The 24,142-nt window shown below is 48.1% G+C and overlaps 1 protein-coding gene across 2 annotated transcripts in view; it reads right to left on the bottom strand.

The window, feature by feature from the left end:
• LOC121567330 (dedicator of cytokinesis protein 10) overlaps positions 1–23,617 on the bottom strand; it is a 181,547-nt gene extending 157,930 nt beyond the window's left edge. For both annotated transcript variants that reach the window (XM_045217328.1, XM_045217330.1), the window contains exon 1: positions 23,055–23,617. In XM_045217328.1, the coding sequence (XP_045073263.1) occupies positions 23,055–23,162 (108 nt within the window). In that variant the 5' untranslated portion in view covers positions 23,163–23,617. The remainder of the gene's footprint in view (positions 1–23,054) is intronic.
• Positions 23,618–24,142: the final 525 nt, after the last annotated feature.

Below are 24,142 nucleotides of genomic sequence, written 5' to 3'. Positions count from 1 at the left end.
GCTGGGGATGGTGCCCTGCCGCAGGCTGTGGCCTCGGTCAGCGCAATTTAGACCCGCGATGCGTTCAAGGAGGGCAGGAATACGACGGTTACGGGTTTAACCGACGTCCCTGCTCCTCTTTCTTTCTCAGAACGCATTGATAGTTCCTCTCCCTTTCACGGGAGGCCCACCTTGGGCTGTTCCACCACTTCAATGTTGGGGAACAGTGGCGGTAAGGGCCATAGAGGAATACAGGTCCTTCCTACTGGATGCACCACAGCTTCGTGCCCAGCCACTTTCTCTGCATTGCTGGCAGTGGCGAAGAAGCTGCACCCTCTCACGCTGGCTAGAACAGACGTTGCAGAAGGGTTATGCTCTCCAATTCCACCGGACCCCACCCCCGTTCAGGGGAGTGGTGGAGACGGTGATGAAAACGCCAGACAAAGTGGCCGCTCTGATGACAGAGATTACGGAACTTTTGGCGAAGGAGGCAGTGACAGTAGTTCCCCGGGAGCAAAGGAACAAAGGGCTATATTCGCCTTATTTCCTAGTGCCCAAAAAGACGGGGGGAGTGAGGCCGATTTTGGATTTACGCATTCTCAACGACAGCATAACCAAACGGCCCTTCCGAATGCTAACGACAAAACCTCTGCTGGAATGTGTCCAGAGAGGGGACTTTTGTACGAGCATAGACCTAAAGGACGCGTACTTTCATGTGCCGGTTCAGCCGCGTCACAGGAAGTTTCTGCGGTTCGCCTTTCAAGGTGTGGCGTACGAATACACGAGGATGCCATTTGGGTACGCCCTGGCACCTCGCACATTTTCCAAGTGTGTGGAGGCGGCATTGGAACCGCTTGCGTCGTCAGGGAATACGGCTACTAGCCTACCTGGACGACCTACTGGTTCTCGCCCGTCAGCAGAGCTGGCGATCACTCACACAACACAGACAGTGATGCATCTCACAAGTCTGGGGTTTGCTGTGAATTGGAAAAAGAGCGCGCCCTGGCCCACTCATCAGATTGTCTACCTGGGGATACAGCTAGACACTGTGAGGATGAGGGCTCGAATTTCGGACCCCCGAAGGGTAGCCTTGTTGCTAGCCCTGAGGAAGTGTCGTCCGAATCACACGGTGACGGCGCTGTCGATCATGTCACTTTTGGGTCTCATGTCGTCAGCCCACTCTGTGGTTCCGCTGGGACTCCTGCATATGCGCAGGATGCAGCGATGGTTCGCCCAACTAAGACTAGACCCATTGCGTCAACGTCATCGGTTGGTGGTGGTTCCACTCTCGCTCAGTGCAGATCTGAACTATTGGAGAAACCTGCGCGTTCTCACGCACGGAGACCCGATAGGAAAGGTGTCCTCTCACATCCCAGTATTCACGGATGCGTCCCTGACAGGATGGGGAGGGACATGTCAGACTCAAGCGATAGGAGGTGTGTGGCCTCAATCAGGTCGTCATATCAACCTCTTGGAGTTGGAAACGGTTCGACTGGTTCTGACCCACTTCGCGTCTACCCTTCGGGGTCGCGATGTGCTGGTCTGGTCAGACAACCGGACCACAGTAGCTCACATAAATCGCCAGGGAGGAGTCAGGTCTCCTGCTCTCCATCGGGCGGCAGAGGAATTGTGGCTGTGGGCTCACGAGCACCTTCGCTCATTGAGAGCAGCACACATTCCGGGCTACTTGAACGTAGGAGCAGACCTCATGTCAAGAGGGGGGTCCTCGAGACGACGAGTGGTGTCTGCATCCGGACATTGTTCTCCAGATTTGGGAACAATTCGGGAGAGCCCAGGTGGACCTATTCGCGTCACGTGTGAACGCGCAATGTCCTCTGTGGTTCTCTCTGAGGGAACAGGACGAACCGCCACTGGGAAGGGACGCCTTTGCGCACCAACCGTGGCCGAGAGTTCTCCTGTATGCATTCCCTCCGCTGTCCTGCATTCTCCCACTGCTAGCCAGGGTGAGGTCACGGGGGCTGTCAGTGATACTGATAGCGCCCGATCGCCCGGGGGCTCCGTGGTTTGCGGAGATGAGTCAGATGTTGATTGCGCCACCTTGGCCAATTCCACATCGACGGGAGGCACGACGGGAGGCACGCGTTGTCTCAGGCGGGAGGCACGATAGGGAAATTGCCCATAATCGGCCAACCACTGAAGGCCTGGCTGCTGAGAGGGACAGGCTAGAGCGCCGTGGGTTATCTGATGCAGTGATCAGGACCATACAGGGTTCACGTGCCAGTTCCACTTCTAAGATGTATGCCAGTAGATGGAACGTGTTTTCACGATGGTGTGTCACACAAGGTGTAGACCCCATGAGCTGTCAGGTGGAGAGTATTCTCTCTTTTCTACAGCTCATGTTTGATAAGCAATAATCGCCTGCCACTATTAGGGTGTTTGCAGCAGCGATTTCAGCTTGTCATGAGGGGTTTGGCAGAGACAATGTCTTTAGCCACCCTCTAGTGAAACGCTTCCTATTAGGAACGCGGCGACTTAGGCCAACACCTAGAGTCACGCTTCCTCAGTGGGATTTGGCTTTTTTGAGCCATTGAATCAAATACCCCTCAAGATGCTGTCTATCAAGACAGCACTGTTGCTCGCTTTGACTACAGCTAAGCGGGTCAGTGATTTGTGTGCTCTTTCGACGAGACCTGACTGCCTGGCCATCAATGGTGACCTGAGCAGAGCAGTGTTACGTCCTAACCCGGCATTTGTGCCGAAGGTTATTAAGAGTTCATATAGGTCACAGACCGTGGAGCTGTGGGCTTTTTCTCCTCCTCCTCATAGAGAGAGGAGTGAGGAAAAGCTCCATCGCCTGTGCCCGGTGCAGCGCTTTGGCATGTTACGTCGAGCGCACAGCAGCGATCAGGTCATCGCCTCAGTTGTTTGTGTGTCACGGTGCGGCTGCACTAGGTAGACCACTTTCAAAACAGCGGTTGTCTCACTGGCTTTGTGAAGGCATTGAGACAGCTTATGAGGCAGCGGGGCGGCAATTGCCTCAGGGTATCACGGCTCACTCCACTCGTGGAGTAGTGGCTTCTACTGCCCTTTTCAGAGGAACAGGGGTAGAGGATATCTGTAGAGCAGCATCCTGGTCGACGCCGTCTCCATTTATCCGTTTCTATCTCTTAGATATGTCTTCTAACTCTCTGGCTCGATCTGTACTCAGCGTGGCTGAAGGGAGATCTTGAGCAAGATAGAGAGGAGAAGCAGGACTGTGGACATAGGTTTCCATCAGGTCCGCTTTGGTTAGGAAGACGTGTTGTTGATAGATGTGTTTTCTAACTCTTTGGCTCGGTCTGTACTCAGCATAGCTGAAGGGAGATCTTGAGCTAGGAAGAGAGGGAATAGCAGGACTATGGACAGGGTTTCCATCAGGTCCGCTTTGGATAAGAAAACATATTTTGTGGCATGAATCCTGACTGACAGGGTCAGTACAGTAGAGGCATGCATTGATTAACAGAATGTGAGGTCATCTATCTGCTTGTTCAGTTAGTATGACTCATGTTTTTGTTCCTGCCCACTAATCTCTGGGATTCCATTGAGTGAGTGAGGCGGTCTACCGCGTTTACAATGTAGAGTGACACTTGGTGTCATTCCATAAGTGGTCGGTAGTGTTTTCACGGGATATTGAGGCACATCTATCTGCTAGTACAGATTAGTATGGCTTCTATTCTGGTGATCTGCCCACTAGTCATTGGCATTGCCATTGGACTAGGTGGGGCGGGTCTTTAACCGATGACGCGGTATATTGTGACGCCCGTAGGGGTTTTTTAGTTGCAGTACTGCGGGACTCGGTTGCAGCCATTGCTAGGCCTGACTTTCTCGTTTCGATGGGAAGTGTTAGGCTCGGCAGGGAGTACATTTTGGGAGCGCTACGCTCCGCCTTAAACCACTAGGAGCAGAGCTCCCCCATGGGGCGGAGCTCCACGATATAGAACGATTAGTTACCGGAGTGTAACTCCAGTTCTATGAGTGGAGCGGAGCCCCATAGGACTTAAGGCCCTGCCGACCCTCTCTAGTCTCGCTGAAGAAAAATATCTCGGGAGGCTGATTGAGGGGAGGCATCCCCTCTTATAGGGACACCTGTACTCCTATTGGCTGTAGGTGTGTGCATAATTTTGTCTCAGGCTGCTGCTGCCTTAGGGCAGAGGGTAAACCACTAGGAGCAGAGCTCCCCTATGGGGCTCCGCTCCACTCATAGAACTGGAGTTACACTCCGGTAACTAATCGTTCTCTTTGTCTGACAAGTAATACGGAGCTCTGGCTCAGAGTATTGTTTCTTCATCTTATGTAATGTATTCTCAGTGAATTTGGTGATGTTTTTTCCCCCCTGTTCAGAGAAATTAGTCATTGAAGTTGTTAGGTTTATGTCCCATACTACATCCTGACACCAGGTTCTGACCACTAGATGGTGTTGTTCCTACTATCAATGTTAAAGGAATAGTTCACCCAAATTACATATTGATTTCCTTATCCTGTAAGCAGTTTATGGACAAGGTATGACAGCAACCCATGCTTTGGTTTTATTTTCCTGGCCACTGTTTCAAATGTTAACTTTTTAGCATGTGTGGCACAATTCCAGATGAATGGTACCTATTTGAAACAGTAGAAAACAAAACCAACACAATGATTGCTATCATACCTTGTCTATAGACTGCTTACAGGGTAAGGAAACCAATATGTCATTTTGTAATATGGGTGAACTATCCCTCTAACATTGAGGGGGGGATTCTTAAACATAAAATTAAAAAATCACCTGGAAGAACACCCTCTAGAGGTCAGAACTTGGTAATATCAGGATGTAAATTGGGACATAAACCTAACAACTTCAATTACTAATTTCTCTGAACGGGATACTACTTGTCAGACATAGAAAACTGATTCTATATACTCATTGTTGGGGTGGGATTGGCATGGAGTGTGGAGGGTCCGTGGATGGCTTTAGACCATTTCTTTGGATTCCTCATGTCTAACTCATTGTTAGAAAAAAGTTTGGTCCAAATCGGATGTTAGGTACAATATTTATTGAAAATTATATAAATCCTATAAATTAAAATGGCCAATTTGGGTGCAATCAATTAGCTTAATTTCTCAGAGATCAAATTATATTTAAACAAAATAATGTTGCCGGAATGCCAATCTTATCTGTTTCTAACAACAGAAACAATTTCAGAATAATCTGAGATTGTGGGTGTCGAAATCCTCTTTCTTGTGCTTTTTGAGGTGGAAGACCCGGGAGAGAGAGAGAGATAAAGGGAGGGATAGAGGGAGAGTGTCTCACGCCCTAGTGAGTGATCCCCCATAGGGCCTGATTCTGCTGACCTGGGTTCCTTTAACAACACAAGACTTACTCCTTTATTCCAGCTGTCTCTCTCTCTCTCTCTCTCTCTCTCTCTCTCTCTCTCTCTCTCTCTCTCTCTCTCTCTCTCTCTCTCTCTCTCTCTCTCTCTCTCTCTCTCTCTCTCTCTCTCTCTCTCTCTCTCTCTCTCTCTCTCTCTCTCTCTCTCTCTCTCTCTCTCTCTCTCTCTCTCTCTCTCTCTCTCTCTCTCTCTCTCTCTCTCTCTCTCTCTCTCTCTCTCTCTCTCTCTCTCTCTCTCTCTCTCTCTCACACCTATAAGTTACAGTGCATGCAGACTCAAGCAAACACAACCGCGGCAGCCTGTCTTTTACATATTCAACTATTTGATGCTGATTGACTCTACTGGCCGTAGACAGGAGAGATGGTGACGACCCTGAGCCCTGACCCCACATAGAAAGGATGTTTTTGTACTTTTGTGATGTTATTTGTTTGTAACAAACGGATATTACACAATCCATACATCATGCATTGCTAGAAAACAGGAAAACGGATCAGATTAACTTTGAACTACACAACAACAGTCTCTGTCTCAGAGTTAAAGCGTGTGATAGAGAGAGAGAGAGAGAGTGTGTGTTTGTGTGTGTAATGGCATGTAGTGTAGTGTAGCGACAAACTCAAGGTGGGGGGCCCAAACGACGGAAGTGGGCAGTGGCCCCAGGAGGTCACGCCGGTCCCAGTGACAGTTCCAGCTACTTGGGGACACACTGGGGTGGCCGTGGAGAAACTAGGAACAGCGGGAAAGCATTAAGAGTCTGACCTGTGGAAACCCCAGATCATAGCTTTTATAGTAGGCTGGCTGGAGAGACAGGAAACTAGCCTGACAGACGGCTCAAAGAGAAAGACTCCAACTGAGGACATTGTGTGCCTTGCCATCTCCGTGGACAAGATAGAGGGAGGCTCTTGACATTTCAGTTCATATTCCTGTCTATCTGATATCAAGCAGCAGGCAGAAAATGTCACATTAATTACAAATAATAGAAGTGTCTATTGTATATCAGCAACACATGTTATCTTCCACTATGTTGTCAGGGCGCTTGAAGTCCCTGAGAAGCTGTCTGTCCTAATCAAATCAAAGTTTATTGGTCGCGTACACAGTTTAGCAGATGTTATAGCAGGTGCAGCGAAATGCTTGTGTTACTAGCTCCTACTAGCTCCTAGGTCAATTTAAATGAAAGACAGTCAACCCAGGAAGGGATTTGAATTTCAAATGCAGAAATGGCTTGATTGAGAAGTCCACTGGAAATAGATGTCCTTTGATATTTTTTATTTTCTTATTTGTATTTCACCCCCTTTTTCTCCCCAATATTTGATATTGTCTCATCGCTGCAACTCCCCAACGGATTTCAGTTTACTTCCTGAATTTACTGACTTCAATTCCAATGGACCCTAATCCTGCTACAGGAGTAGTTTGGCTGGGCTGTTCCCTCCATAGAATTACATATAGAACCTCTATGGTCCCCTCCCCCATGGAAATAGAATCTAGATTATAATTCTATACCTTCCCCTCCTCCCTGTCCTCTGGACTGATGACAGTGACCCTGATCAGCCTCAGGAGGCTCAGGACTTAGCAGGCCCTAAGGGGAAGGATGGAGGGTGGCACTGACCTTTATCTTGGTTCATCTGCAGGGAAACTAGTTACTAGGGATGTCCATCTTTCCCTTTCCAGAACATTCTATACGTATCTAGATTTCATGGACTACGATACGATACAGGAACGATCGGTTTTAGTTTGAAACGCTTCGGTGCGATTCGGTTTGATTAGAGAACGAATCGATGCGATACGATTTGATGCACTGAAGACATTCATTTTCCATTCTAAATTAAAATCTGCTGCTGATAGAGCTAATGAGCTGGGCCTCTCTGAGCTGGATCTGTCTGAGCTGACTTGTGTGTGTGTGTGTGTGTGTGTGTATGTGTGTTTGTGTGTAAATGATGTATGTCTATGGGGTATACTCAGTGGCGGCTCCTGAAAAAATTCTCAGGGGGGGCAATTTTTCTGATGATTTAGGTGACCTACACACATTTTAAAAAAGATATGTCCAGCAACAACATGAAGACAGGGGCAGCATATAAGTCAATGCCAGAAGCATTTATTGACTGATCTCAAAAGTGTTGGCTTACAAAAGCAAAATAAGTTATCACAGTAAAAATAATCAAGGGTGTTCTTTCACATTCCTCAACACTGCATAAACAATATGCATTTCCATAAACAAATGAAATATCAGCTGAAAATACAGCATCTTGGTATTTGTTCAGATTGCAGGATCAACAAGAGCTTTTACCACATTTTTTGCCTCATGGTTGAATTGGAAATATGTGCACCTGAGCATAATTCACAACAAGCAAGCAGGAGCTTTTGATAGAGGCTACTGAAAACATTGATGCAAGTTATTGGTAATAAGAAATTTTTATAGACTTCCATATTCTGCCCTCTTGTATAGATTTGTGAAAATGAACAGTGATAGACATTTTGCCTGAAAACAGAATTTGAAAATAATTTCTAGAAAAGGTAAACACAGCTATCTGTATGGCTTTGTAAAAATGAACAACCATATTCTGGCCAATTGTATAGATTTGTAAATATGAACAACCATATTCTGGCCAATTGTATAGATTTGTAAAAATGAACATGAACAGATTTTTTTTTTTTTTACTTTTTTTAAAATGAAAAATAACTATTTTAAACAACATCAACTGTGAACTGATTTGGGCGTGTGTGTGTTAAAGAGACAGACAGGGAGGGACAAAGAGAGAGAGAGGCTACATTACTTGTACTGAAACTGTTCTCTTCTCTCTTTCAATGCAGCAAAGCGGTCAATGACTTTCTCATTGAAATCAGGCATGCTGAGGACTAGTTCCCTCTCCATGGAAAGCATGGCCAGTGCATTCAGACGTTCCTGGCCCATTGAATTTCGCAGGAATGTCTTAACTCGTGTCAAAGTTGAGAAACATCTCTCAGCTTCAGCTGTTGTCATGGGAGTAGTTATGAGGATGTTCAACAGAGTCACAGTCTCAGAGAACGTCTCCTGGAGGTTGTAGCTCATGAGAACCTGGTTCAGTGCCAGTGCACCACAGTTTGACTTTCACGTCGTCGGCAAAAAGACCGTTCAGTCTCTCCAAAAGCACACTGGCGATTGAGACTGAGGTTGATTCCGAGATGGGAAGGAACTCAAAAAAGCGCTCCTGCACTTTGTGGTTGCTATCTATGTACCTCAGCACAAGCACCAGCTGTGTCTGTGTAGAAACGTCCGTGGTCTCGTCAGCTTGGATAGCTACGAAGTTCGCCGACTTCACCTCCTCCACAATATGTTCCCTCATGACCGCTAGCATACACTCCAGTAGCTCGTTTTGAATGGTCTTTGATGTGAACTTCTTTCAAAGAGACAATCGAGTTGCACTGAACGCTAGCCATGTTGATAGTAGTACGTGAATTGATTGACGCTGCTACCCGCTCTTTTCTTAGTTACGTTCATGGTTATGTTACGTATGACGAAAGCGCGTAAGTGCAAGCCCTCAGAAACCCATAGAGATTGTATTGAAAGCTCTGATATTTGAAAAAAAAAGATTTTACATGATAGTCTATGAGAGACCCTGGGCGATTTTCAACCTGACTGAAATCGCCCCAAAGGGGCGGGGCCATTTGAAGCACGACTTTAGCCTGATTGGACATTTAGTGGCAGATCAGACGTCTAGATTAGAACACTGATAACTACTGTTGCCGTGATATAATTGATTAGAAAAAAAATCCCTTCCTTTTCCCGTTTGGCAGTGCGTCGCCCATATCGCCCTAATGAACACACCGCCCCTGGGTATACTATGTAGGCACCTGATCTGAGCCAAAAGGGAGACTAGATATCTATCACCCCACTACCACTATCAGATTAGGGGGGTGGGGTGGGGGGGGGGGATGTAGCCTATGTTTTGTTTTTACCCACTTATTAACTTGTAATTTTTTGCAGATTAAGTGTTTGAGCTAGTAATGTATCAATATTTATTGTTTACAAATTGTTTACAAAATATAGCACAACGTTGGATTTCACCCCCATCTCAAAATCGAATGGTTTTGACCGTTTTTAGTGAGCTTCTTTTTCCTCCCACTTCGGCCATACAGTGCGCCTCGCAAAAGTGATTCATCATTATGAAATTATCAACTTTACCCTGTATATCAAAAAAATGACCATATACACTGCTTGTTTAAAGTAAAACTACCAAAACTATTGCTGGTGAACCTGAAATATCGAAATAAAATCTATTGTACGCCCCGTTCACGGCAGGTAGCCTAGTGTCACGTTCGTTGAAGGACGGGTCAGACCAGACCAAGAATATACACACCCTGACTCAACATATACGAGTCCCCTGAGTCAGGGCGTGACAGTACCCCCCCCCCCAAAGGTGCGGACTCCGACCGCACAACATAAACATAACAGGGTAGGGGCCGGGTGGGCATTCCGCCTTGGAGGCGGATCCGGCTCAGGGCGTGACGACCTCTCACTCTTCGCCTCCCTGTTTCGCCCCTGGTCTGGTCTGGACCTCGGCGCGTTGCTTCCCCTCTCCTTCCTCCCACGATACGCCAGTCCCTGTCTGGACCCTGGTGTGGGAGACCCCGAACCTGGAGAGGTGGCGACGCGCACCACTGGCTTGGTGCGAGGAGCAGGAACAGGCCGGGCCGGGCTGGCGACGCGCACCACTGGCTTGGTGCGAGGAGCAGGAACGGGCCGGACCGGACTGTGAAGGCGGACTGGAGGTCTGGAGCGGAGAGCTGGCACAACCCGTCCTGGCTGGCTGCCCACTTTCGCACTAAACGTGCGGGGCGCTGGCACAGGACGCACTGGGCTGTGCACGCGCACTGGCGATACAGTTCGTGGAACCGGCGCAGGATATGCTGGACCGAGGAGGCGTACTGGAGACCAGGAGCGTTGAGCCGGCACACCCCGTCCTGGCTGGATGCCCATCTTCTCACGGCACGTGCGTGGTGCAAGCACAGGACGTACAGGACTGTGCCGGTGCACTGGCGACACAGTACGTAGCTCCGCATAACATGGAGCCTGCCCAGTCATACGCTTCCTCGCGTGAGTACGGGGAGTTGGCTCTGCTCTGACACTAGGCTCCGCCAACCACCCCGTGTGCCCCCCCCCCCATTTTTTTTCTTGGGGCTGCTTTTCGGGCTTCCTCCTCGACCGGCCTCCTCCGTGTTGCCGTTGATCCTCTCCTGCCTGGGCATTTACCTTAGCCCATGGTCCTCTCCCCGCAAATATCTCTTCCCATGACCACAAATTGCCCACCTGTGACATGGCTACCCGCTCCGCCTGGGCACGCTGCTTGGTCCTCGTTTGGTGGGATCTTCTGTCACGTTCGTTGAAGGACGGGTCAGACCAAGGCGCAGCGTGAAATGCGTACATGTTTATTAAACTAAATAAACACACGACAAAACAATAAACCAACGACACGTGAAGTCCTAAGGTAACACACAACAAACCTTACACGGAACAAGATCCCACAACCCACTAGTGCCAATAGGCTGCCTAAGTATGATCCCCAATCAGAGACAACGAGCTACAGCTGCCTCTGATTGGGAACCACAGTGGCCAACATAGATCTATACATAATAGATCAAAACCTAGATGACTCAACATATACGAGTCCCCTGAGTCAGGGCGTGACACCTAGAGGTTAAGCGAGTTGGGCCAGTAACCGAAAGGTTGCTGGTTCGAATCCCCAAGCCGACTAGGTGAAAAAATCTATTGATGTGCCCTTGAGCAAGGCACTTAATAATAATATTATGCCATTTAGCAGATGCTTTTATCCAAAATGACTTACACTCATGTGTGCATAAATTTTTACGTATGGGTGGTCCCGGGGATTGAACCCACTACCCTGGCATTACAAGCGCAATGCTCTACCAATTGAGCTACAGAGGACCCGTATATTGCTCCTGCAAGAAGCTCTGGATAAGAGTGTCTGCTAAATGACTAAAATGTAAAGCCATCAAGGACCACAGCCACCCGAGCCACGGCCTGTTCACCCCGCTACCTTCTAGAAGGCGGAGACAGTACAGGTGTATCAAAGCTGGGACCGAGAGACTGAAAAAAGCTTCCATCTCCAGGCCATTAGACTGTTAAAAAGTCATTAGTAGAGGCCTCCCGAGTGGCGCAGTGGTCTAAGGCAGTGGTTCCCAACCTGGGGTCCGTGCCCCCCTAAGGGGGGCGCCAGAGTTCACAGGGGGGGGCGCGTGATCTCATTTGATTTTGAGGTCAAACGTGCATAAAATGTTCCACTATAATTTAATTGTAAAAAAATTACATTTTTAAATGTTATTAAAAATAATATGCTTGCAATGCCAAGGTCTGTAACGATCCCGGCAGTCTGAGTCGGGTCCTGTCTGGTGACTAGTGTTTCTGTTCGTGATCTCCAGTTTCCCGAGGGTTCGGGAACGCTCCGGGGAGCGCTCTTGATTTCCGCACCTGCATCCCATCAGCAATCTGCACACCTGGTCCTGATCATCACCCTTCTTAGGCTCTGGCCTAACATCCAGTTCCTGCCGGATCGTTAGCCATGAACAGTATGTTTGTCAGCGTATCAGCCTCTAAGCTACTAGTGTTAGTTTTGTTGTTTTGCACCTTGTTGGCTTGCCGTGTACTTACCTCCGTTTGTTTCTATCTGCAGTCTCTCACCCGGAACCTTCCCCCCACCTCTGCCTGATGGTCGGCGGCTGCCGAGCCATTACCGGACCAACCACTGCACCCTCAACAACCCATCCACGCCACCCGCTCTGTTCCCTGGATTATTCAGCCTCACTCGGGAATCTGTTAAATAAACACTCACCTTTGTCTCAACGTACCTTGTCCTGGTCTGCTTCTGGGTTCTGGCTTAGTAAACCGTGACAGAACGATCCGGCCAGTAATGAACCCAGCGGACCTGGACTCTGTTCGCCATGCCATTACCCAGCAGGAGAAGATGTTGGGCCATCATAGCACGGTACTACAGGAGATCGCGTTGTCAGTTCGGAACCTTTCTACCGGTCTGACGGAGGTCCAGAACCAACGCAAGTGTCCGGTGGAGGATCCACTACCGGTTTCACCCATCTCGCCTGCCGCTTCTGAAGTTGTGTCCCTCCGTGAGCCCAAGGTTCCGACGCCGGATAAATATGAGGGGAGCTGGGAAGATGCCGTTCCTTCCTTATGCAGTGTGGATTAGTGTTCGATCTACAGCCCTACTCTTATGCCACAGACAAGGCTAGGATAGCCTTTGTGATTGAGTTGCTGCGTGGTCGAGCGCTGGAGTGGGCTTCAGCCGTTTGGGAACGACAGGATCCCTGCATGGCTTCATACCAGGGGTTCACGGCCGAGATGAGGAAGCTCTTCGACCATTCCGTCCGAGGAGGGACGCAGCTAGGCGCCTGTTTTCACTTCACCAAGGAATTGAGCGTGGCCGACTTCGTGATCGAGTTCAAGACGTTGGCTGTGGAGAGTGGGTGGAACGAGGAGTCTCTGCAAGCGGCCTTTTACCAGGGTCTGTCGGAGCAGCTCAAGGATGAGTTGATCTCCTATCCGAGCCTAGTGACCTGGACAGCTTGGTAGCCTTGTCTATTCGGGTGGATAATCGAGTCCGAGAGCGAAGGAGGGAGAAGCAATGGGGTCCGTCCAATCGATCAGCTTCTCAGTTCCCAGTCGGGTCGGGTGGTGGACCAGAACACGTCGATCATTCGCCACCACAAGGGATTAGTGGAGAGGACCTCTCTCCCGATTCTGAACCCATGCAAGTGGGGCGGCACGGGTTAACCAAGGAGGAGCGTCAACATAGACGTAAGACCAACTGCTGCCTCTACTGTGGTCGCTCGGGACATTACATCTCCACTTGTTCCCGGCGGTCGTCAAACTGCCCGGCTCGCTAAAGTTGGGAGGACTTTTAGCGAGCCAGTTTCAACCTCTCAGTACCTCTGTCAGACCCCGTTTCCCGGCTACCCTTGTGAACAGGAATCAAAGCTTAGCGATTAACGCTTTTATCGATTCAGGTGCCGATGGAAGCTTTCTTGATGCCGAGTTGGTGGAACAGCTGGGGCTTTCCAAGGAGCAATTGCCGGAAGCCATTGAAGCGACCACTCTGAACGGCAGTAGTCTGGCACGTATCACGATGAGGACTGAACCGGTTAAGATGCGGTTGTCGGGGAATCATTCTGAGATGATTTCATTCTTCATTCTGCCGTCTTCCCATGTTCCTCTGGTCCTTGGATACCCCTGGCTGAAGGAACACAATCCCACGTTCGATTGGGTGACGGGCAAGGTAACGAGTTGGAGCCTTGATTGTCATGCTAACTGTCTCAAGACTGCCTGCCCCCATTCGGTTCCCAGTCAGGTGATTGAGGCTAAACCCCCAGATTTGTCCCTGGTTCCCGAGACATATCACGATTTGGGGGAGGTTTTCAGTAAGCAGAAGGCTCTGTCACTCCCTCCCCACCGACCATATGATTGTGCCATCAACCTGTGCCCGGGAGCTGTCTACCCCAAGGGAAGGTTATACAGTATCTCCCGACCTGAACGTGAGGCGTTGGAGACCTACATCAAGGAGTCCCTAGCGGCTGGTCTCGTTCGTCCCTCGTCATCACCCCTGGGGGCAGGATTCTTCTTTGTGGGTAAGAAGGACGGCTCTCTTCGACCATGTATTGATTATCGGGGGTTGAATGACATCACGGTCAAGAACAAGTATCCCCTGCCATTGATGAGTTCTGCCTTCGACTCCTTACAGGGTGCTACGGTATTCACCAAGCTAGACCTACGCAATGCGTATCACATGGTCCGGATCAGAGAGGGGGACGAGTGGTTGACGGGTTTCAATACACCGATGGGTCACTCGAGTATCAGGTGATGCCGTTTGGACTGACCAATGCTCCAGCGGTATTCCAGAGTATGGTGAACGGCGTCCTGAGAGATATGATCGGTCTCTTTGTGTTTGTTTACCTGGATGACATTCTGATCTTCTCGAAGGAACCTTCCGACCACGTCCAGCATGTCCGGCAGGTTCTGCAGCGATTGTTGGAGAATCGCCTGTTCGTGAAGGCCGAGAAGTGCGAGTTTCACGCCCACACGACATCCTTTCTCGGGTACATCATCTCCAGGGAGAGATTAGGATGGACCAGGAGAAGGTTAGAGCGGTTCTGGAATGGGCCCAGCCCGGTACGAGATTGCAGCTCCAGAGATTTTTGGGGTTTCGCGAATTTCTACCGCAGATTCATCCGGGATTACAGCCGTGTGGCCGCTCCGTTAACTGCCTTGACTTCCAGTATCAGGACCTTCAAGTGGAATCCGGAGGCGGATCGAGCGTTTCTGGATTTGAAGAGGCGATTCACCAACGCACCGATTCTCTCTCAACCGGACACGGCCCGTCAGTTCCTCAGTCCTCTGTTGCCTCCTCCGCCTCCTCCTCCTCCTCCTCGGATGATCGGAGGTGGTCCTGCCTACACGGTGCGTCGCATCATGGATTCCAGACGGCGGGGCCGGGGTTTCCAGTATCTCGTGGACTGGGAGGGGTATGGCCCTGAGGAGAGGAGTTGGATTCCGCGGCGACAGGTCCTAGATGCTGACCTCATCAGTGACTTCTACCGCTCCATCCTGGCGCTCCGGGGGAGTCCGCCCGGTGGCGTTCGTCGGAGGGGGGGTACTGTAACGATCCCGGCAGTCTGAGTCGGGTCCTGTCTGGTGACTAGTGTTTCTGTTCGTGATCTCCAGTTTCCCGAGGGTTCGGGAACGCTCCGGGGAGCGCTCTTGATTTCCGCACCTGCATCCCATCAGCAATCTGCACACCTGGTCCTGATCATCACCCTTCTTAGGCTCTGGCCTAACATCCAGTTCCTGCCGGATCGTTAGCCATGAACAGTATGTTTGTCAGCGTATCAGCCTCTAAGCTACTAGTGTTAGTTTTGTTGTTTTGCACCTTGTTGGCTTGCCGTGTACTTACCTCCGTTTGTTTCTATCTGCAGTCTCTCACCCGGAACCTTCCCCCACCTCTGCCTGATGGTCGGCGGCTGCCGAGCCATTACCGGACCAACCACTGCACCCTCAACAACCCATCCACGCCACCCGCTCTGTTCCCTGGATTATTCAGCCTCACTCGGGAATCTGTTAAATAAACACTCACCTTTGTCTCAACGTACCTTGTCCTGGTCTGCTTCTGGGTTCTGGCTTAGTAAACCGTGACAAGGTCAATCTAAAAAATAACAATAATGTCAGAGAAACGTAAAAGCGGTAATTCCCCCGGGAAAAAATTGTGCACGTCAATGACCCCGCGCTCAATCAGTTTTAGCTAGAAGCTCCTTTTTCCTGCAGTCAGAGCATCACTATTTTATGAATAAAACAACATGTCTAAGAAACGTAAAAGTGCTAATGACTCATCATCAAAAAAGAAAGTAAGGCTATACCTCGAGAGTTATCTTAACTTCGGTTTTATTGAAGGACAGGGCAGGACTCATTTGTGGCGAGAAGCTAGCTAATGACTGCATGAAGCCAAGCAAAATGCAACGACACCAGGAAACAAAACACCAGGAGACTATTGGTGAAGGTCAGGATTTTTGGGGGAGGAAGAAGCAGTTGGCACTATCAAAAAGATCCACAGACATCAGAAAAGCATTCGAAAGAGCAGGCAGTGATTTACACAGAGCCACGGAGGCATCATTTGACTGTTCGCTATTAATTGACAAGGCTAAAAAGCCGCACAATATTGGAGAGCAGCTAATCAAACCCGCCTGCCTGAAAATTGTAGAGAGGCTGTGTGGCCCACAGGTGGTGGATAAAGTGAGAACCGTCCCACTCTCTGACAACACTGTCAAAGACAGAATTGATAAAATGGCTGGAGATTGTCAAAACCAGCTGCACGAGAAGCTTAGGAACGTTCCCTTTGCCATTCAGTTGGATGAAACAACAACAGTGTCAGACGAATCCGTGCTCATCGTTTATGCGCAATATATTGACGGTGATGACTTGAAACAAGACATTCTTATGTCACACAATCGAGCCACAACAACAACAGGCCAAGATATTTAAATAGCTATGGACTCATATCTCTCGTCCAACAATCTGTCTTACGAGAATATTGTTGAATGCTGCACTGATGGGGCTGCAGCGTTGATGGGCAAAAACAAGGGATTTAACAGCCGATTGAAGGAAAAAGCCCCAGGGTGCGCAATTTTCCACTACATGCTACATCACAAAGCATTGGCCAGTAAAAAACTTTCGGAAGACCTTAGTAACACCCTGGCAACTGTTGTTAAAGTTGTAAACTTCATCTGTAATTAGCCCACCCAACTACCTCATCCCCATATTGTTATTTATTTTGCTCATTTGCACCCTAGTATCTCTATTTGCACATCACCTTCTGCACATCTATCATTCCAGTGTTAATACTAAATTGTAATTATTTTGCACTATGGCCTATTTATTGCCTTACCTCCATAACTTACTACATTTGCACACACTGTATATAGATTTTCTATTGTGTTATTGACTGTACGTTGTGTTTACCCCATATGTAACTCTGTTTTGTTGTTGTTTTTATCGCACTGCTTTGCTTTATCTTGGCCAGGTCGCAGTTGTAAATGACAACTTGTTCTCAACTGGCTTACCTGGTTAAATAAAGGTGAAATACAATAAATACAAATTAATGCTCGCCCTACTAACAAGAAACTGTTTGCCCAGCTGTGTGAGGATGAAGCGCATCAAACACTGCTGTTACACACAGAGGTACGCTGGTTGTCACGTGGACAAGTGCTTGTGCGTTTTATGGAACTGCAGGAAAAAATAAAGGAATTCTTGCAAGATCACAATCGACCACTGTGCGAACAGCTGACTGATGTGTTTTGGATCAAACAAGCGGATGCAGGGTCCTGAATCAAACGTCATGCAGTGCAAAGACGCTCTCGACGCTTTTGTGCGGAAACTGGAGTAGAGTTGGAAAAATGTCAAAAGGGCAGCTTCAACAATTTCCACTGCTGATGAAACAGACTGGTGGCACTGTGCCTGCGTCTTTACGCACTGAGTTTACCAGGCACATGAACATGCTTCGGGAGGAAATTAAATCCTGTTTTGCAGATGTTGACGAATACTTATCAAAGGAATCGTGGGTGATGGACCCTTACATTTGCAGTCTCGAGGACGTGGAATACCTCGGCTGTGAAGATGAGCTTGCTGACCTTCAAGCCGATTCCGTAACAGGCTCGATGTCCACCAGGACTTTAGGTTGGCTGTCACTAGCATCACACCTGACATCCCATCCCTGGTCAGAGGTATGCAGGCCCAAGGTGGCCATTTGTTTTTTAAGGAAGGAAAAAGTTATTGATTGTAACTTACTGTTTGTTATTGTTACTTATTGTTATTTGTATAACACATACATTATAGCTGTGTCAAAACCAGTGTTCACATGAACTGCCTCGTTTCAGTTAATTGGTCTGAGGGAGATCTAGGACAGCGCTATATAGGTGCTGTTAATCACTTATTATGCTGATAATGAATCATTATTATTATTTTGGTAACAATGTGTGTGTATAGGCCTACAGTTAATTATACACAAAGATAACCAGGGCAAACCAAAGAGAAAAGGAAGGGAAAATGGTTGTACATTTTTGCCAATAAAGATTTGGAATGAATCACTTTATTATTTTGGTGTGGGGGGGGGGGACCCATGAGGCGGCACACAATTGGCCCAGCGTCGTCCGGGTTAGGGGAGGGTTTGGCCAGCCAGGATTTCCTTGTCCCATCGCACTCTAGCGACTCCTTGTGGCAGGCCGGGCGCCTGCAAGCTGACTTCGGTCACCAGCCGGATGGTGTTTCCGCCGACACATTGGTGCGGCTGGCTTCCGGGTTAAGCGAGCAGTGTGTCATGAAGCAGTGCGGCTTGGCAGGGTCGTGTTTTAGAGGACGCATGGCTCTCGATCTTCGCCTTTCCCGAGTCCATTGGGGAGTTGCAGCGTTGGGACAAGACTGTAACTACCAATTGGATATCACGAAATTTGGGAGAAAAAGTACCCTGCCCTGAACTATAGACACTGTCACTAGCTGGCTACCAACCGGTACACTTCCCTGCACCTTGAGACTGCTGCCTTATATACATAGGGACATTGAACACTGGCCACTTCAATAATGTTTACATACTGTTTTACCCACTTCACTGCACATGCGATAACATCTGCAAATCTGTGTATGTGACCAATAAACGTTGATTTGATTAGATTTTGACACACACAATGTACGATTGCATGAGCACGCACTCACACACGCGCACACACAACCCCACACAGTCACACACAAACAATGTATGCTCACACACAGAGGTAAAGAGGATTTGTACTGTCCTTTACCTGTCAGGTGAGTCATCAGAGGGATAACAGGCCTCAAACACTGTCACATCCTAGCACTGTGTATGTATGTGTGTGTGTGTGTGTGTGTGTGTGTGTGTGTGTGTTTCTGTGTAAATGATGTATGTCTATGGGGTATACTATGTAGGCACCTGATCTGAGCCAAAAGGGAGACTAGGCATCTATTACCCCACTACCACTATCAGATTAGGGAGACTAGGCATCACACACGCGGACACGCAACCCCACACAGTCACTCACCACATACAATGTATGCTCACACACAGAGGTAAAGAGGATTTGTACTGTCCTTTACCTGTCAGGTGAGTCATCAGAGGGATAACAGGCCTCAAACACTGTCACATCCTAGCACTGTGTGTGTATGTGTGTGTGTGTGTTGCACCCCTTCTCAAAAAAACAACGCTTGATCAACAACTACAGACCAGTATCCCTTCTTTCTTTTCTCTCCAAAACTCTTGAGCGTGCCGTCTTTAGCCAACTTTCTTGCTATCTCTCTCAGAATGACCTTCTTGATCCAAACCAGTCAGGTTTCAAGACTGGTCATTCAACTGAGACTGCTCTTCTCTGTGTCACGGAGGCTCTCCGCACTGCTAAAGCTAACTCTCTCTCCTCTGCTCTTGTCCTTCTAGACCTGTCTGCTGCCTTTGATACTGTGAACCGTCAGATCCTCCTCTCCACCCTCTCCGAGTTGGGCATCTCCGGCGCGGCTCACTCTTGGATTGCGTCCTACCTGACTGGTCGCTCCTACCAAGTGGCGTGGCGAGAATCTGTCTCCGCACCACGTGCTCTCACCACTGGTGTCCCCCAGGGCTCAGTTCTTGGCCCTCTCCTATTCTCGCTATACACCAAGTCACTTGGCTCTGTCATATCCTCACATGGCCTCTCCTATCATTGCTACGCAGACGACACACAACTAATCTTCTCCTTTCCCCCTTCTGATAACCAGGTGGCGAATCGCATCTCTGCATGTCTGGCAGACATATCAGTGTGGATGACGGATCACCACCTCAAGCTGAACCTCGGCAAGACGGAGCTGCTCTTCCTCCCGGGGAAGGACTGCCCGTTCCATGATCTCGCCATCACGGTTGACAACTCCGTTGTGTCCTCCTCCCAGAGTGCGAAGAGCCTTGGCGTGACCCTGGACAACACCCTGTCGTTCTCCGCTAACATCAAGGCGGTGACCCGATCCTGTAGGTTCATGCTCTACAACATTCAGAGAGTACGACCCTGCCTTACACAGGAAGCGGCACAGGTCCTAATCCAGGCACTTGTCATCTCCCGTCTGGATTACTGCAACTCGCTGTTGGCTGGGCTCCCTGCCTGTGCCATTAAACCCCCTACAACTCATCCAGAATGCCGCAGCCCGTCTGGTGTTCAACCTTCCCAAGTTCTCTCACGTCACCCCCGCTCCTCCGCACACTCCACTGGCTTCCAGTTGAAGCTCGCATCTGCTACAAGACCATGGTGCTTGCCTACGGAGCTGTGAGGGGAACGGCACCTCCGTACCTTCAGGCTCTGATCAGTCCCTACACCCAAACGAGGGCATTGCGTTCATCCACCTCTGGCCTGCTGGCCCCCTACCTCTGCGGAAGCACAGTTCCTGCTCAGCCCAGTCAAAACTGTTCGCTGCTCTGGCACCCCAATGGTGGAACAAGCTCCCTCACGACGCCAGGACAGCGGAGTCACTCACCACCTTCCGGAGACACTTGAAACCCCACCTCTTTAAGGAATACCTGGGATAGGATAAAGTAATCCTTCTACCCCCCCTCACCCCACCCCAACGATTTAATTTTTTTTTTTTTACAAAAAATCAACATATTGTAAAGTGGTTGGGATAACAATAACGTTTTTTTTTGTTTTTTTTGGGGGGGCTATAAGGTGAATGCACCAATTTGTAAGTCGCTCTGGATAAGAGCATCTGCTAAATGACGTAAATGTAAAATGTAATGTGTGTGTGTGTGTGTGTGTGTGTGTGTGTGTGTGTGTGTGTGTGTGTGTGTGTGTGTGTGTGTGTGTGTACGTGTGTGTACGTGTGTGTACGTGTGTGTAGTACTATGCAGGCACAACTGATGGGCAATGGCCTGTCATAATTAAAGTGAGTCACTGGGTTTTCCCACTCCTCTATAATTATTGCTTCCCTTAGGTACAGATCTAATATCAGATTCCCCTCCCCCAACCCTAACCTTAACCATTACAGGGGAAAATGCAATACTGATCCAAGATCAGCATCTAGGGAAAACTTCACCTTAAACCATAATTGTCATCTCAGAGCTGTGGTGGCAGTAATGTTAAGACTTGATGTGACAGCCAGGGTGACAGATACCGCAGAAACATTTCCACCACCTCACACATCCGACACCGATGTACTGATAAAAGCAGAGAATAGCATAGAAACCCATAGTGAAGATCTGTTACAAAATTAATGATTGAAAAGAAAATGAGAGATGAGAAAGATAAGGGAGAATTGAGAATCAAAGCTGAGATATTAGTATCAAGCACAACATATGTGCACACACACACATTGGCCAACCGTATAGATAGGTACCAGTGGCGGTCGGTGCCGTTTAAGATAAGGGAGGACAATTCTTTTTTTAATGAGCATGGCCTTATTTCTATTACAGCATATTGGATGACTGTCAGTCATATTCCTTTCACCCAGCTCAATGTTACATCAATAGGTTTAGGCTACTACATGATACTCAAATGTTCCCTATACCCATCATGAGGTTCCTACAACCTAGCCTACGAATGAAGGTTTACAAGATAGGTGCACATTTTTGAGTAATCAAGGTGCTAGACAGTGACACATTCAATACCGCCGTACACACTCTTGCCTGCATCTAGCTGATCTAGGATGTAATCATTAGTCCAACAGTTGCAAACAAGAGTTTCTATTGGACAAATTCAGGTATGTTTATCCCCATTTTGTTCCGTTTGCTTCCGTTTATGAAACGTTTTTAAACAGAATCGGCGGAATGAATACACCCCTGATCACCCGTAAACACAGTTAAAGTTTTTTTTAAATACAACAAAATATAGCAATCTCGCTCTCTTGCTTTTCCTTCATTTTTTGAAGAAATTAATTTGTTCAAAACTGTTCAACTATTGTCAACAACTCACCACAACTCACAGCTAGCTAGCTGTAGCTTATGCTTTCAGTACTAGATTCCTTCTCGGGTGCTTTGATTTGGTGGACAACATGTCAGTTCATGCTGCAAGAGCTCTGATAGGTTGGAGGAAGTTATCATAATTACTGTGTAAGTCTATGGAAGGGGTGAGAACCATCAGCCTCCTATGTTTTGTATTGAAGTCAATGTACCCAGAGTAGGGCGAAAACTAGCTGTCCTCCGGGTACACCATGGTCCTACCCCAGAGAGTGAGATTAAAGATACTGTGGACCTTCATTGCAAAACAGTGTGTTTTAATCAATTGCTTGGTAACATATGAATATATTTAGTATAGTTTTATCAAAAAATTATAACCTTTTTAATATTTCACTATTTTTATTTTTCAGAAATTCACTGGTCCTCCACTTCCTCCTCTGAGGAGCCTCCACTGGTAGGCACTACACACACATCTGTCAGAGCCAATTAAACTGAATTAAATGCCAATCCAGCATAAATGTGTGATTGGCTGGGGTAAAACAGCCTAAATTGTCCCACCCATCCTCCCCTTTTGCACCACTGTTTTTTCTTTACACACAACTGGGCTGATGTTACTACTGCCTACGTCATTCAGCATCTTCGGCTCGAAGCAGGCGGGCATTTCCCGCGGAAAGCCAAGGACTAGGCTGCAACCAGGTCCATTATTTATTTATTTCCCGGAGTCAGCATGGAAAATACCGAAAACCACTAGAGAATACGCGGCTGTTTCGATTTTAGCAGCAAATCTCCTTACATTTAAAACGTTGAGGTTGGCAATGTTAAGGATACGCATTCACAAACATCGACCCATATCCTCCTCAAATGCAACATTGTAGCCCATTAAAGAAAATCCTTTACATGAATGCAACATTGTCTCTCGCAGCATCAATACAAACTCCCCTTCACCGCAAGCATGCAGCCATATCACAGTTGATATCATAATTCAAATTGAGCAGCTGTGTTCATTCAACCCAAATCGCTTTAACACAATTCTGAATGTCAAGTTCGTCAGGATCAGGGCGCAATTGTGCGGCTCGCATCTCCAATAATCAATTCACAATCAATGGGTGGCTCTAGCCTATAGTGTCATTGTAGGTACAGGGGGGGACGGTGAGCGAAAAAAGCCTACACATTGAGCTCTACAATATAGGCCTACTCAGCATTACTGAAGAAGGTACAGTAATAACCTTTGTTTTTCCCATTGACTCACCGTCACTGCCGAATGCCTGACAGCATTGGATGCCGTCTGCCTTATCTCCGCCGCACTCCCGGGCTTGAGCAGGTTCTTCGTGAATCTCCGGGTCGATTCCGCTGCCATTTCAGAACGGTCAACACTATTCCTCGGGTTCAAGCGCCGACGTTCGTCCAGATTTCCAACGCGTTCGTCTATTGCAAATCCAATGTATACGCCAGCGACGGCTCTGCTACCCTCCTTGTCTCGCTGCTGCGCCTTCTAGGCTACTAGTACTACACAGCAGCCCTGATTGCGTAGGCTACAGATGCCTATTCAGCGAGATTCTACCAATGCCCGTGCGCTACAGAGTCAAAGGAAGCGGAACTAATGGCCCATCTCTCTCCAAACCCTGGGCTGCAAGAAGCCTTTAAACTATTAACGTTTTAATAATTGAACATAGGCTGGGCTTTACCAAACATAGTACGCCCAAACCCCGCTATTGATGAGGATTATCTGTTGCTATAAATCTACGAAATGTACAAATTGGTCATAAAACAAAATTCTAAAAGGCCTGCAATAACAGTGACCATTATGTCCATAATTTGGCCTCTGCCACAGGCCTAGACCATGCCAGGGAGAGAAATCTAGGAGAATAACCTCCAGAATGTCATCAACTCATCAGCAGTCCACTCAGGACCATCGTTGGAGGGATGGGAGGGAGGGAGGGAGGGAGGGAGGAAAAATGGTCACACAGCGACTTACTGTGGTGGAATAGGCTAGTGCTAGTCAGTCATTAATTGTTTGTTTTTTCTATAGGCCTGGAATTTTAGCATTGAACCATTAACCAATAGCAAGTCCTACTTTGCATTAATGACAACGTTAGCTGGCTATCAGTAAGGAAATATAAACGCAAAAAGGCCTTCACATTTGACAAGTCCAAACCATAGCCTGTGTCCTTCTGAAAACACGATTCCTATATGATCATGGCAATCCAATAGACATCAATTCGTCCACTCTTGTCCTTCTCGTGCTTCTGTGCAAAGCATTCAAGTGAACCATCCCATCCGCGGCTTTTAACATTTCCAGATGTTTTGGTTTCTTGAGTCTGGGTTGCAAAGTGAGGA

Source organism: Coregonus clupeaformis, chromosome 6, assembly GCF_020615455.1.
Source record: "Coregonus clupeaformis isolate EN_2021a chromosome 6, ASM2061545v1, whole genome shotgun sequence".
In the NCBI taxonomy this organism is placed as follows: Eukaryota; Metazoa; Chordata; class Actinopteri; order Salmoniformes; family Salmonidae; genus Coregonus; species Coregonus clupeaformis.
Note: the sequence above shows the minus strand (reverse complement) of the source record. Positions and strands in the feature narration are given on the sequence as shown.